The sequence below is a fragment of the Ruditapes philippinarum genome, unplaced genomic scaffold (genome assembly GCF_026571515.1).
Source record: "Ruditapes philippinarum isolate M1 unplaced genomic scaffold, ASM2657151v2 ctg2224_1_1_1_1, whole genome shotgun sequence".
NCBI classification, from domain to species: domain Eukaryota; kingdom Metazoa; phylum Mollusca; class Bivalvia; order Venerida; family Veneridae; genus Ruditapes; species Ruditapes philippinarum.
Genome location: NW_026864966.1, coordinates 36,205 through 50,520, shown reverse-complemented (window position 1 = coordinate 50,520; position 14,316 = coordinate 36,205). Strand labels below are relative to the sequence as shown.

The following is a 14,316-nucleotide window of genomic DNA, read 5'->3' as shown; positions in this document are numbered from 1 at the left end:
CCTCTTTGATCAATGTTAGCATCAAATTTTCATAGTACTTATTAAAGAGCCAGATCGAAATACAAAATGTAGTATTTTTTTTAAAACTGTACAATAAACAATTCTACATATTTCAGTTCTTTTTGAATAGAGCTTTATAAAAAGGATTGATTCTATATTTAACCACTCTCAAGATGTAAAATTGTGTTTCGTTGATATAATTCACGTATAATTTATGATACCCTGTCAAAAATGATTTTTGTATCTGTTCTATTTTGTTAATAAATATATCTATATAATTTGACTGATTTTATCACGTGACTAGTAGAGAACAAGCCGAATGTTTTATATCAGATGCATGTTTACTAAAAATTTCTCAATTCCAACATATTACACTTTGTAAGCAAATCTTTTTTTTCCAGATTTAATCATATTCAGATTACTATTATCTCTTTTTATATACAGTAATTTATATATTTTTTTCAAATTTACAAATCCGTTATTTTGAATTCTTAGGTTGTACAATATCTATTAATTAATTTTGATGAAATATATACAGTATATTTTAAAGATTTATTTTTTCTTTACAATTGTTCAAATCAAAGAGCTTTAAAAGTAAGAATATTTAGATCTATATTAAAAAAAAAAAAAAAAAAAACATTTTTAAAATATTTTTGTAGTGATGGCAATGCTCGGAGGTGGCGGAGGTGGTTCCGGTAAGTTTTATATGTTTATATGACGTCATAAATCACGTGATGATATTATTGCGTCACAATTGACATCATGACACGAATATTTCACTTTATATTATTCCACATTCTTCACTTGCAATAAGTATGTTATATATGTATGACATTGCTAAATTTTTTTGCAGTAGTTTATTTTTGTTCACGCATTTCAATCTTGCATTATTACTTTCGCTTAAATTAAATTAGAGCTACTTAATAAGCTATTAATATGTAATTGTTTTAGTAGATTCAAGATATGATACTTTAAATAGTCGTTTTATTGTTGTTTCTTTTTATTATTTTTGATACATCTTTAATGAATGGCCTTTTGTTACTAACATTTTCTTCATGTATTTATTTCTACTAGCTATTTCTATTCTATTTCTCCACTCTTGTTTCTTTGTATAGCCAAGATCTTCTGTAGTAATTGGGAAACTACTTTTATTAACTTTCACTTAAAGTTATCCAATTTATATTGTAGACTTTTAGAATATTAATAATGCATACGTCTTGCGCAGCTTTTTTGATGGACAACTTAATTAACGTTTTGTTTCCTAGGAAATCAAAATATCATGTGAGTGACCGTACTGGTTATAATGTATAGATGTCACGAATACATTGATAAATGGCTGATTATATTGGATCAGATAAAAACCCAATCATCAAAAATCTTATTTCTGATTACCCAAAGTTTTTATTTTGTTTCAACCTCAGAATTTTTAGACTTAACCTTCTGAGCTGCTAAATGTTCGTGTTAAATGGAAATAAAGACTATAACGAAGGACAAGGAATTTGCTACTTGTGTTAGCTATCATTCTGTCACGGTGTTCTACAAAAAAACTGACATTTTTTCTCCTAGTTTACAGATCTGTAAGCAGTGCACACCGTGACAGCATGATAACAAGAAAAGTGCGATGCTTTTATGAATGTTTGTATGTAAACAGAGTAATATCTTCCCGGCTTAGTCACGTGTGTTGTTGAGCAAATAATCTTGCTTTTGTAATATGTTGAAGCTAATAATTGTTTCAAAATCAAATAACGAAAATCTTAACTCTTAAATTTATAACATTTCTTCGTCATGTGGAATAATTACGGAGTTAAAGACAACAAGGGGGCAGGTCGGGACAGTTCGGGGGCAGTTCGGGGTCGTGGGTGGCAGTAGGGAAGTTGTCTGAAATCATTTTGATTATATACTTGTAAATTTTAAAACAAAAAAGGCACATTGCCAAGTCTGAGCTTAAATGGTTTTAGACATAGATCAAATCAAATTATTTGAAATACATTTATTATTTATTAAACAATCAGATTTCAATTAAACAAAAAAAAACAATAGAAAATTTGAACAATTCTACCAAAATAAACGGAAATTGGATATATCGAAACAAGAAGAGCTTTAAACGTTGTTTGTAACGAGTTGTTTAATTGCGCATTTGCTAAACCATCACCAGGGCTTAGTGCGATGGGAAGTCTTGGTGCACTGCTTGGCGGGGGGTCGGGTGGCGCCGGTGCGGCCAGCGGACTTGCAGCGGCCATGATGAACCCAGACGGTCCAGGTGAGACGCCTGATTATTTTTAGATTAGTACAAATAATACTGTCAAACATGTTCGTATAAAAACTAGATAAAAAGAAATGGAAAACAATAAGAACAAATGATACTGTCAAACCTGTCTTAGAAGACAAGTAAAGAAAATTAAACAATAGTCTCTCTGGACAAATAAAAGGTGTTAACAACCTTCCTTGTGGATATGTGTCTGTTTTATTAAAGAAAGGAAGATGTTTGGATAAAGGGTTGACTGTTAGCTAGATATAGATTTTATCTTTCTGAATAAGTTTGAAACAATCATCAAACTATCAAATATGAGCGTGCTGAAATCCACTGCAAAAGCGTAAGTGTCCGTTTATGTGTACGCACTAATAAGGAAAGTTAAAGGTTGTCTTTTACATACATCTAAAAACTCAACGTCAGTGGATCAAGTTACTCAGTTGTACATAAATTATGAATTCTTTAATTGTTATTGTACCACTCAAAATTGACAACAAATTTCGTTGTGTTAATTAAAGTGTACATTACAGAAAGAGATAAAAATAAATACTTTCTTTTTATTTTTTATTAAATTTTAACTTTAATGTTATTATGGCAAAAAAGAAAAAAACATCTTAAACTAGAAGTTGTATAATTAATGCGTTATAAACAAATGATTACAATTTAATAACAATCTCTTTAATACAAAAATCTTTCAGATTTCTTAACATCAGGTCTGTATACATGACTAAAGAATGGCAACAATTTCACCAACATTGTAATAAAATTAAAAAAAAATACAATACTTATAAAATTTTTACAAAAATTGATGTGTGGCATGTATAGTAAATGTCCACGTGTGTTTTAATTAATTAAACATTCATGTGTGTGTTTGTTGCCCAAATCTTTGGTTCAGTTAGTCAGTTTATAGCATGATAAAACATTGTATAAATATGCATCAGTAATTTAGTATATCTTGTATACAAACATACAATACAATCACGTTAATTATTGTTGAAAATTGGCAGATATTTTTAGTGTTGATTTAAAGATCCTGTAACACAATTTTCTTATGGTTTATATCATAAATTGATGCTCAAATGAAGATTTATCAATTTTGTAAATTCCAAAAAGCATTATTTATAAAGATATAACCGAATTTATCATTTTATGTAAATAAAGGGAGGTAGTACAAAAAATATTTTTTTATAAAAATCTGAGTCAAATGTTTCAATAAAATGAATGCATTTATTTAATGATAAGATATGTGTACAAATATTTGCAGTACATTTTTTACAAATTCTTCGATGTTTGAAAATTGTTTTATAAGCATAATTAGATACATATATATAATTTTACTTAAGTGTGGTAACCTCAATTACAACATACAGGATCTTTAACTCAATGCTGCTAGAATAAATGTATATATTACTAGGCTGTGTATACGATTACTATACTACATTATTGAAATAGCATTACAAATATTCCTTTATTTTTAATCTTTAAACCACATAGATATTATTTGAAAGCGTAGGGAATTGATGTTTTATTCGGGCAACAGTGTAATAACTGATTTTATTGACCGCCATCCTTGTGGCGTGTTTGGAAATTGAACACTAGATCAAAATGTTTTCTTTAAAATTTCATTGAAAAAATGATGACATTTGTATCTAGTTAAGAAGAGAAGTTACGAAACATTTTCACCGTTAGTTACTTTAACCTTGCACTTGAAATTAACTGTACTTGACACCTTATACTTTCACAATTACTGCTTTTTGCACATTGTCTTATATCCTAAAAATGCATTGCGACTCATGAACTTATATACACCTTTTCCACCTGCATTACGAAACTATTATTATATGCGCTAAAACCACTAGCGTGCGAGCGCGCGTTCTTTTATATGCTTTTAAACCCAAAGAGACTAATAAAGCTTGTGATTAGAAACAAAAAATGTTTCTTTAAAACCTTTTGTCAGTGCAAAAATTGCACGGTAAAACTGCCAGCATGAATTTGTTACCATATCATTTGGATCAAGATGAAACATCTATCCCAGCCTCGTGCATCTTTGGGACGATTTTTTTATCTTTCCGTCATTATTAGAAAGATATAGGGCCACCGCCATCACATGTTTTTCTCATTTTTTAGAGGGGGGTAGTTGGTGTATGGAAATGATTTAATAGATTTTCCTGTCAAGTTTTTAAAGCCTATTACATAATCGTTTGTAACAGTCGTTCCCATTATATCATTATCCTCATAATGTAACCGACTTTCTTCTTGTCCGTCTTTCTATGCTGGTGCATTAAGGCCGAGTTACCCGTGTGTAGTTATCTGGTTTTGGTCTTCAAAATGTATTGTTTTGTTAAATTTCCCAAAATTTATAACCATTGTATTATTAAAACCATATACTTCAATACCGCTTTAACATGAATAAAGCTTGTGTTGCCACACGCTGGGGTTTATCTTTAATTAAAACATGGCGGGAAAGGACAGAGTTTGCCGAAGTTACACGAAGTACTGATAGATGGAACCTTTGGACATTATTAAAAAAGCCATATATGAAACTATACAAAATTTTATCTTTAAACAAAAGACATGTCAATTATTGTAGAATATATTAATATAATAGTAATGGTGTAATCATGGCGCACATTTTGCTGACAGTTACATACAATTAACATTATAAAGCCTGCAACTTGCCGCTAACACATACGCTTTGTATACTATAGCTATTAATGGGTCGTTAACTAGTTTACTAGACACGGGTGTGAGTAGTGTGAAACAGGTATTGGCTTATCTAAGTCCACGTAACATTGATAAAAAATACTAAATAGAATTATCCCCCCATTTTATTCATTGTAATTCAGTATATTCATAATGTGTTTCCATGGTAACGTATTAACAATTACAGGTGGAATGGGATCACTCGGTGCACTAATGGGAGGAATGGGCGGAATGGGAGCAATGGGATTGGGAGCGTTCGGTGCAAAATAGATTTGACCTTGTCCACGAGGAGACCTTCACACTTGACCTCTGAGAGGTCAATTAGGTGTTAAACAACAAAAGCGGAATTTTGGATTGCTGAAAATTTTGGATGTGTAAAGTCACAAGTGTTACGGATGACTTTATAACAATTCTAACTTAAGTGTAGAGAGTGAACCAATCAGACGAAGTCACGTGACAGATTTGATACATTATTAACATTTTGTCGCAAATTTATTATCAAGAAAAGATCCAAACACTGTACGGAATTCCCTACACTGTACAATAATTTTTCAGTTTGAATCTCCTTCAAGAAAAAATGTGATGTATTATAACTTTTTTCCCTTTAAGTGCCTGTTGTATTTTTATAAAAATAAATTTCTTATTAAATGGGACTCGGTATTGACAACGTGTCATATTGTTTGAAAATGTCAAAAAAAATGGTTTTAAGTATAATGCCTTTTTCTGACTTGTGTGAAATATATATACATGATGGCTGCAGCATCTTTTTCCCATTCGTTACGTCGACTTCCATTGGATCACGGGGTAACTTCTACACTTTTGTACCGCCGATTTTCATTGGACTTTGGGTTCAAATTTCTTACGCAGAACTTCACTGGACAATCGTAAATTATTATTATTAATGATAATCATAAACTATTGCTTAATTCTTACTTTAGGCATAGCAAGTTTGCAATTTTGCAATATCGTTATGAAGACTTTTGACTTGTATACACAAGTGTTTGTTACATAATCTTAAAAGTGATATAAAGCCAAACAACCTGATAAAATCTACATTTTAGCTGATCGCGATGTTCAATCAGTCAGTTCTTTTTCAAAATTCAAATCATTACAAAATCGGAATGTTTTTTTTTGCGTTTCTAAAAGCTGGAATTTTTATATATTTAATGAGGTCCAATATCCTTAAAGCATAAAAATTGAAAAACTTGCATATATCAAATGGGACACGTCAAACGAAAAGTTACCGAAAGATTGAAAAGAAATATACTTTCAATTTGATCGTTTTGTGCTTTTCTGCTTTTGCTCATTTTGCACAATCAACATGAAAATTTTAGAAAACTGAGTAAAATTTTCCATCAAGACGCAGGTGAAATGGCACTTAAATGTCAAACAAATCTTTCAAGTCCCATCATGTAATAAAAAACTGCCGAAGTAGGTTTAATGCACTCGATAAATTTTGTATTTTTAAAATAATAATAAAGAAATATATATATATTGTTTCACACACAATCAAAGAAATTTTATAAAAATCATGGGTATTAGTTTAACGAACTGGGTCCAAGATACGGACGGGATAATATAAACAATTAAAGGGTTGGTGTATTTATGAGAAGGAAACTGATATAACAAGACTTGGAAAATTGCCAATGGCAATAGACAGCGGGTACATGAAGGGGATCATTGAAATAATCAAGGGGATACACGGAGGGGTAATTGAAGTAATCAAGGGGGTGCACATATTTCAATGGGAAGGGACTGGGTGAATAATAAGAATAACAAAGTGGTAGGGGAAACGAAAAACAAAACAAAAATGGTACTAATGTCATGATGAATTATGACTATTACTTAATGAATATTGTAAATGTCAAACCTGTCTTACCTTATCTTAACAACTTACAATTAGGAAACTGAAAACATTTACCATGATATAGTTATTATATAAAACCCCATATACATGCAGTATCATCAGAAGTTTTAATTAACCGGATAAAACAGCTTTGACATACTGCCAATGTCAAATCATTCTTACCTGGTACATCTTCACTTAAAGTGTGAAGTAGAAAATAAACGAAAAGAAACAATTCTCAATAAAAAATAAAGTACAATAATTATAAAGAAAAGTGATGTAGACAGTTACCCAATTATAAGTTTAGAATAAATAATAAACATGGATTATATTAAACGAAAAAAAATGGATTGTTGTTTCCGGTAGATTACGGAAAGGTAACAGAGCAAGACCAATCTTCATGTAGAATTGGGAGTCTTACGCTTAGATAAAGCCGTTCTTTACTTTACCCAGACAAACCGTACCGGGTGAGTTGTCGTTCATGACAGTGTTGTAAATAAAAAGTAGTCCGGTATATACATAATGTATATTACTATATGTTTATTGTGTTTAGTTTAATTTATCTTAACTTTGTTTTGACTGTTTTTTTATTTGGTCCGGTTACATGTGATTTTCTTACTTTTTTATAATACAAATAGGTGATGCTGTATTTTCGAAACACACTGCATGTTTATATATATATTAAACTATTTATTATTATTGGCATGCACTAGCACCCAGCTTTCAATTCACATTTCACTTCACAATTTTAACAAATTAACTTAACAATTTGAAAGCTTTGATTAAATATGTTTTGTAACATTTCTTATTTGATTAATACTTTTGGCTCAGATTATTGTTGTTTGTTTTTGAAACATTTTGACCCTGTTCGCATGGTAATTTAAACAACAGAACTTGCATAAGGTTTTATTTTCGCGCATGCGCTTAACGCATGTGACAAGCTACGCATGACATACCGGCTTGAAAGTTGCATGTTATGTTATTTTAGGAAACCCTCTAACGACAAGCGCACTTCTAGCGGCTGTAAGCGGAGAACAAAATCCACTTACAACAGGTGTAACGCCTGCTCCCACACAAGTTTCTACTAAGAACGGTGCTGCGAAAGCAACGGCCAGCCCGCCCGTGACAGGGAAACCAGGTTTTGAGCTGGGAGCGAGCGTTGCTGTAGGTGACCGTGTCAAGATAACGGAGGCTGAGCGCAGGAAGGAGCAACAATTACAGATGGAAGAAAAGCGACGACTGATACAACTTCAGGACCAGAGATTGAAACAGAAACGTGAACATCAGGCACTACAAGAAAAGAGGCGTCAACAAGAGGAGATAATCCGCAGACAAGAGGAACAGATTAGAAGGCAACAAAGGATTCTTGAACAACAAGCAGCTAAACAATCTCAAATGTCAGGTATTATAGATCTTACAATATTATATATGTACTGGCATGCGAGCAGTTCCCGTACAGAAGCAGTACCCGTATTTTTCATTTAAACGCTTGATTTTTACTTGCATTCTTCAAAAATTCATTTCAAATTAAGCAGATACATAAACAAGACAAAATCTAAGTGTCAGTTCGGTAGTACGTATAAAAAGTCTCATTTTAAATCACTTTCACCTGTGCGTCGTCAAAACGTGACCTTGTTTTCTCTGGGGGATTCCGTCCTTGCGCGCATGCGCAAAAATACTTACACGTGAGGCTTGTTAAAGGGTTTTCCACTAATACCACCTGTTTACAGATAAGTCAGCAATGTGATGAAAACTTGTTTGATTATCAGAATTTTGACCAATATTACTATATAAAATAATTTTATGGCTTTGATGCGTAAAATATCATGCATACAAGCATGCTATTGCATGTGAATGCGTTGGGGTAACGGTACCGGGTAATTAGATACCCGCGTTTAGTCTACGCTCTATTTCCTGAATTACATCTATTTATCTCTTAGATAATGGTCTGTTCAACAATTGTAAATGAAAAATAGGTCCGACATAATAAAATTATATAATTACAATGGGTTAGATTTTATGTACGGGAACTACTTCTCTTCATACAAAATAATGGATAATTTCGGTACCCCATTTGAGGCCTCATAAGTAAGGGTTATTCTATGTTTAGAACATGATGGAATTTCCATGATTTGTGTTACGAGCCGAATATTGATGTGTAACATTTAAATTTTGGTGAGTGATCGTAATAAAAAATAATGTTTAAGTAACTATGATTTTTGTACGGGAACTGCTCGCATGCCAGTATATGTATTTATTTGAGTAATTTTGCAATGTATATTAGACGAATTAGGACAATTAGAATACTCTTATATAAATGTAAGAGTATATACCGGTATATGATAACATATTTAGTCGTCCTCTTTGAAAGCTTCAGTTATCCTATTCATGGTTGTGTACGGTGCTAGGGGCGTAGACGGTAGCTTGTGCTTTCCAATATCGTCCAAGAACACTTTCATGATAAGTTCCACTTTATGTAAAATAGAGAATAAAACACACACAGTCGTTGCTCCGGTTAATTAACTGTGGAGCTTTGTCGTTTATAAGCCACAATGGAGTACTTTCACGATCGTAATTTATTTGAATATCCATTATCACAATCATCAAATGCAAGCGGCCATCACCATTGTTTAATAAATTTACACCTTCGCACATGAACGATATGTTTTCTATTTCTTAAAGGTCTAGTTATGCCTCAAAATCTTAAAGGCCCATTATGCCCCAGAAACAAATAAAACATTTTTTTCGAAAGGGCAGTCATGAATTTTATAAGATTTTAAATAATGGTTTTAGAGGATGTCAGATGCTTTTTATCTAAAAAGGTAACACAAGTGTGATACAATTTATCATAAAAGGAGCAAAATGTAAAACATAGTAGTACGAGTATTTTGCCTACCATACAAAATAGTATTTCACTATTACTGTACTTATTGCCAAAATCAACAATAGAAAAAGATGGTTAACGGGCCAATGACAATCATTTTTTAGATACTATAAAAGTACACCGAATTAAAAAAAGCTTTTGAGAATAAAAGCATTTCTGAGGAATAAAGAGCCTTTAGCTTTGTAAGGTTGAAATGTGTTTTTAATATGACGTAAGATCAACAGAATAATGTCAAACCGAACCTGCAACATTTTCAATTTTGCCGTGTTGGACTTTGCTGGATTGTGCTTTTCTCTATTTATGGAATGAAGTATGGATTTCGCTTTAATTATAAATGATTTTAAAGATACATCTAATTGTTGACGTTATAATTTATTATTTTATTACCATATTAAGCAAAAAAGAAAATGCCAACCCAATCACCAGGTTCTCAACAACAACAAAAACAACAACAACAGCAGCAGCAGCAGCAACAACAACAACGTTACCAACAACAACAGCAGCAGCAGCAACAACAACAGCAGCAGCAGCAGCAACAACAACAACAACAAGAGCAGCGGCGGCGGCAACAACAACAACAACAAAACAGACAAAATCAAATAATGCAAGGACCACCACCTCCCAGAAACCAAAGGGGTCAACATAATCAAGGTAATGTCAATTATGACATAATAAATGACATAACCCTAACCCAAAGGGGTCAACATAATCAAGGTAATGTCAATTATGACATAATAAATGACATAACCCTAACCCTAACCTAAAGGGGTCAACATAATCAAGGTAATGTCAATTATGACATAATAAATGACATAACCCTAACCCAAAGGGGTCAACATAATCAAGGTAATGTCAATTATGACATAATAAATGACGTAACCCTAACCCTAACCCAAAGGGGTCAGCATAATCAAGGTAATGAGAATTCGATGATTGAGGAGCCTGTAGACGAGAGGCTATGTTCTAGTCTAAAGGAAAGTGAATGTTCTGTTTAATTTTCAAGGCACATGTCTCACAAACCAATAGATTTGTTCCTTTGTTATACAGGAAAAGCGAGTTTTACAATGTTCAAAATAATGGTTTAAGATAATAATTGATGCTGATACCTGAAGAAAGCTATACAAGTATGTAAATTCATTTGTCATAGAAAAGCAAAATGTAAACAAAGTAGTACTAGTATTTAAATTCCATATGAAATACTTAATCACTTTTATTTACTATACGGATTGCGAAAAAGCAACTAGAGGCTAAATATGGAGGGTGATAAGACGGAATGTACACCTTAGTCAATAAGGTCTAGGTCGGGTTAATATTCTGGTTTATAAAACTCGGTCGGATGTGGTTTTTTATTTATTACATAGAACAAACAATTTTTTAATTAAGAAAATGAGGTAACCGATGTGAAGCAGTATGTTTAAGTAGGTAATGTCATCAGGTACCAATATAGATTGTTACCCAATGATATTACATGACTTTATAGTCAGGAATCATATGGGGTATAAAAAATAATTATGTAATTTATGAACAGTTATGCCTTTATTTAATTGGCTAGGTCAATACGGAAGAATATTACAAATGAGCCGCGCCATGACAAAACCAACATAGTGCGACAATCATCCGCGCAGTCTGATCAGGATCCATGCTGTTCGCTATCAGTTTCTCTACTTCTAATAGGGCTTGTAATCGAACAGCATTGATCCGGAGCAGTTATTGGCCAATAATAAACTTTTTGGGGAAATATAACCGGACATCAAAAATAAAAAGCTTTTGAAAAATAAAAGCATTTATTATATACTTATAAATGAAATATTGATGAAATAAAATGCATATTTTCATTTTCCATATTTTCACTGTAAAAATTTATTTTTCACTGAAGTGAAACATATTTTCCGTATTTTCACTGGTGTCTTGCCGGACTACTTTCTTTTAAATTCTGCCTGTACACAAAATTTAATGAAAGTCTTTCAAATTTTAATGTCAAAAAAGAGAAAAATGTATATAATAAACAGAAAATTCAAGGTTTTTCTATAAATACATGATTTATTTTCATCTTGTGGCATGAAAATTACCATATTTCACTCGTGGCTACCGCCACTCATGAAATATTTATTTTCATACCACTCGATGTAAATAAATCATGTATTTATAGAAAAAACTTGAATATCCTCTATTTCTGACCCTTAAACGATAGGACCTAGTCATGAAAAATATAAAACAAATTAAAGAAAACTCAATTTGCATCGTATGCAAATGCAGATTTGATTAGCCAAATAAACGTTTTACCTAAATTATATATAATAAAACAGATATGGACTTTTTAGCTGGTAAATACATGTGATTTGTACTGAAAATCAATATTACATCATATTCACCAGTTTAAAAGTCCATATTTGTATAAAAGCTACATGCATTTATGTTTTCCTATAATTATTTTTTATTTTTTTATTTTTATCAACGAAAGTATTGTAGACAAAAGTCTCCAATTATTTAGTATCAATAATCTGATCGTCTGACAATATTTGACAAAATGTATTACTTTCATATCTAGTTATAATTTACTTATTATATTTAGGGCCGTCAAACGCAGGACCTTCCCCGACGCCACAACAACAAACAAATGCTAACAATGGCCCCGCCCAGCAGAACAACGGCCGCGCTCAACCACCGAACGCTGGAAACCAGCAACCTGGTTAGTGTTTATAACTTCTTACATCATTAAAGTAACCATATTTTTAATGTATTCTCTTTTTTTAAAATTATCATTGTTGCAAGTAAACTAAGTTTAAGAAAGTTCTACTTTAAAAACGAGCTATTTAATGTAATTATTTGGAAGGAGAATGAATATTTCTTATTACAATGTTTGCGCCAGATCTGTTTATAAACTGAAATGTTGTTATATGGATTGATTGATTGATTGAGTTAATTTTTTAATTATCTATTTATTATTTATTTATTTATTTATTTCAGGGGGTCAAATGGACTTTATGCAAATGCTTATGGGTGGCGGAGGAGGGGGCGGAGGAGGGGGCGGAGGTGACATGTTTGGTGGATTAATGTCAATGATGGGTGGCGGTGGAGGCGGGGGAATGGGAGGGGCAGCAGATTTAGCCAGTCTGTTTGGAGGAGGAGCGATGGGAGGAGGAGGAGCGATGGGAGGAGCGATGGTGGAACTGGAGGTGGAATGGATATGTTAGCTGCACTTACAGGTGGAGCTGGTATGGGAGGGGGTAATGTTGGTGGTGGTGGTGGTATGGACCTCCTGGCAGCACTTGGTGGCGCTGGTGGTGGAGGTATGAATCCTCTTGGTGGACTCGGTGGGGGAGCAACCGGAGGTATTTCTTCCAATCAAAATTTGATATCTATCAGATCTAACTGTTGTATTAAAAAAAGAAAATAAGCTTGGTTGGCAGAGTAAGGTTTATATAATTGGTTTAGTGACATAAAAAGATAACTATACCTCTTGACGACATTCCTAAATTCATTCTGCCGAATTACCACAATATTACTTTACCGAGTACCGAGTGTCAAATAAAGTTAAGAAAAATATATGTCACAAGAGATCAAAAGTGCTACAGATCAAATCAGTCGCGAAGCTATAATTAAATGTCCATATTAATAGCTTCAGAATGAGAAAAAAACCTACTGATATCTCTTTAAAATCTCTAAAAACTTGCAAAACGGATTTGTGATTCTACCCAGGTTCCCGTTTTGTATTTGAGATCATTCTCAATAGCGCATTCGAGGGTACTTTTATTTATATAATAAGAATGAATTTGGTTCGATTGTGTAGAAAGTTTTACGCTTACAGCCATCCTTGGGAGCAATGACTATACTGTTTATTGCTGACTTGTCCCTGGTGGGTTTTGAACCGACGCGGCGACATATTTATAAACAAACCTGAAAACAGGAATGGTTCGGATCTTTGTTTAAATTATATATGTGTTTATATGTATGTACGACTATGCACATACATTTATCTTATTTTTGAAGAACATAGTTTTCTCTGGAATTGAAAAACAAACGCTTATCTTGGTTAGTGTTGTGAAAGATATGGTCACATATATTTTTAACTTTTCTTCTTGGATCACTCCTTCTCCTTTATTCTTTTCTCGTTTTCTTCTGTTATCTTTATCTTTTATATTCAAGTTCCTCCATAGAAATTAACAGTAAATTTCACAAAGAAAATTTCTTTATTTTTGTTTCAAATTTTTTCCCCTTTTGGGTAGGGAGGAGCGGGGGGGTAAAGGCGGGCCGGCAGGCTGGGTTTGCATTAGGGGGCTCCCCTCCGGCTGCCCGGGACAGGGTTTGAATCCAATGGGTGCAGGCAGGCCTTTGGGTTCCAGGTAAGAACACCAATTTTTTTGACGTGTGATTTAGGTTACAAAATATGACAATTTTTTTGATTAAGTCATTAAAATAGATTAAAACGGACATTTAATTTTTACGGTAATGTAAGTTTTAAAAAACAGGAAGCCAATAACATTGGCTTTAAATTTGTGTTTCAATTATGATAAACCCGGAACATTTAATGCTGCATGGCCTCCAAATGAGCCCGAACATAACTTTTAAGGGAAATAACCCCTGAGATAAAACTACAAACGTTTTATTTTTTTTAAATATTCACAGTTCAAG

The 14,316-nt window shown here is 32.6% G+C and overlaps 1 protein-coding gene across 37 annotated transcripts in view; it reads left to right on the top strand.

Moving 5' to 3' along the window:
• Positions 1 to 13,828, top strand: part of LOC132727433 (proline-rich protein 36-like) — a 73,096-nt gene extending 59,268 nt beyond the window's left edge. For 6 of the 37 annotated variants that reach the window (XM_060712932.1, XM_060712929.1, XM_060712922.1 and 3 more), the window contains 7 exons: positions 660 to 695; positions 2,156 to 2,260; positions 2,950 to 2,964; positions 7,789 to 8,202; positions 10,081 to 10,335; positions 12,257 to 12,373; positions 12,652 to 13,824. In XM_060712932.1, coding sequence (XP_060568915.1) covers positions 660 to 695; positions 2,156 to 2,260; positions 2,950 to 2,964; positions 7,789 to 8,202; positions 10,081 to 10,335; positions 12,257 to 12,373; positions 12,652 to 12,878 — 1,169 coding nt within the window. In that variant the 3' untranslated portion in view covers positions 12,879 to 13,824. Of the gene's footprint in view, positions 1 to 659; positions 696 to 2,155; positions 2,261 to 2,949; positions 2,965 to 5,141; positions 5,622 to 7,788; positions 8,203 to 10,080; positions 10,336 to 12,256; positions 12,374 to 12,651 lie in introns of those variants that run through there. The other 31 variants (XM_060712931.1, XM_060712926.1, XM_060712921.1 and 28 more) reach the window with 18 other exon arrangements.
• Positions 13,829 to 14,316: the final 488 nt, after the last annotated feature.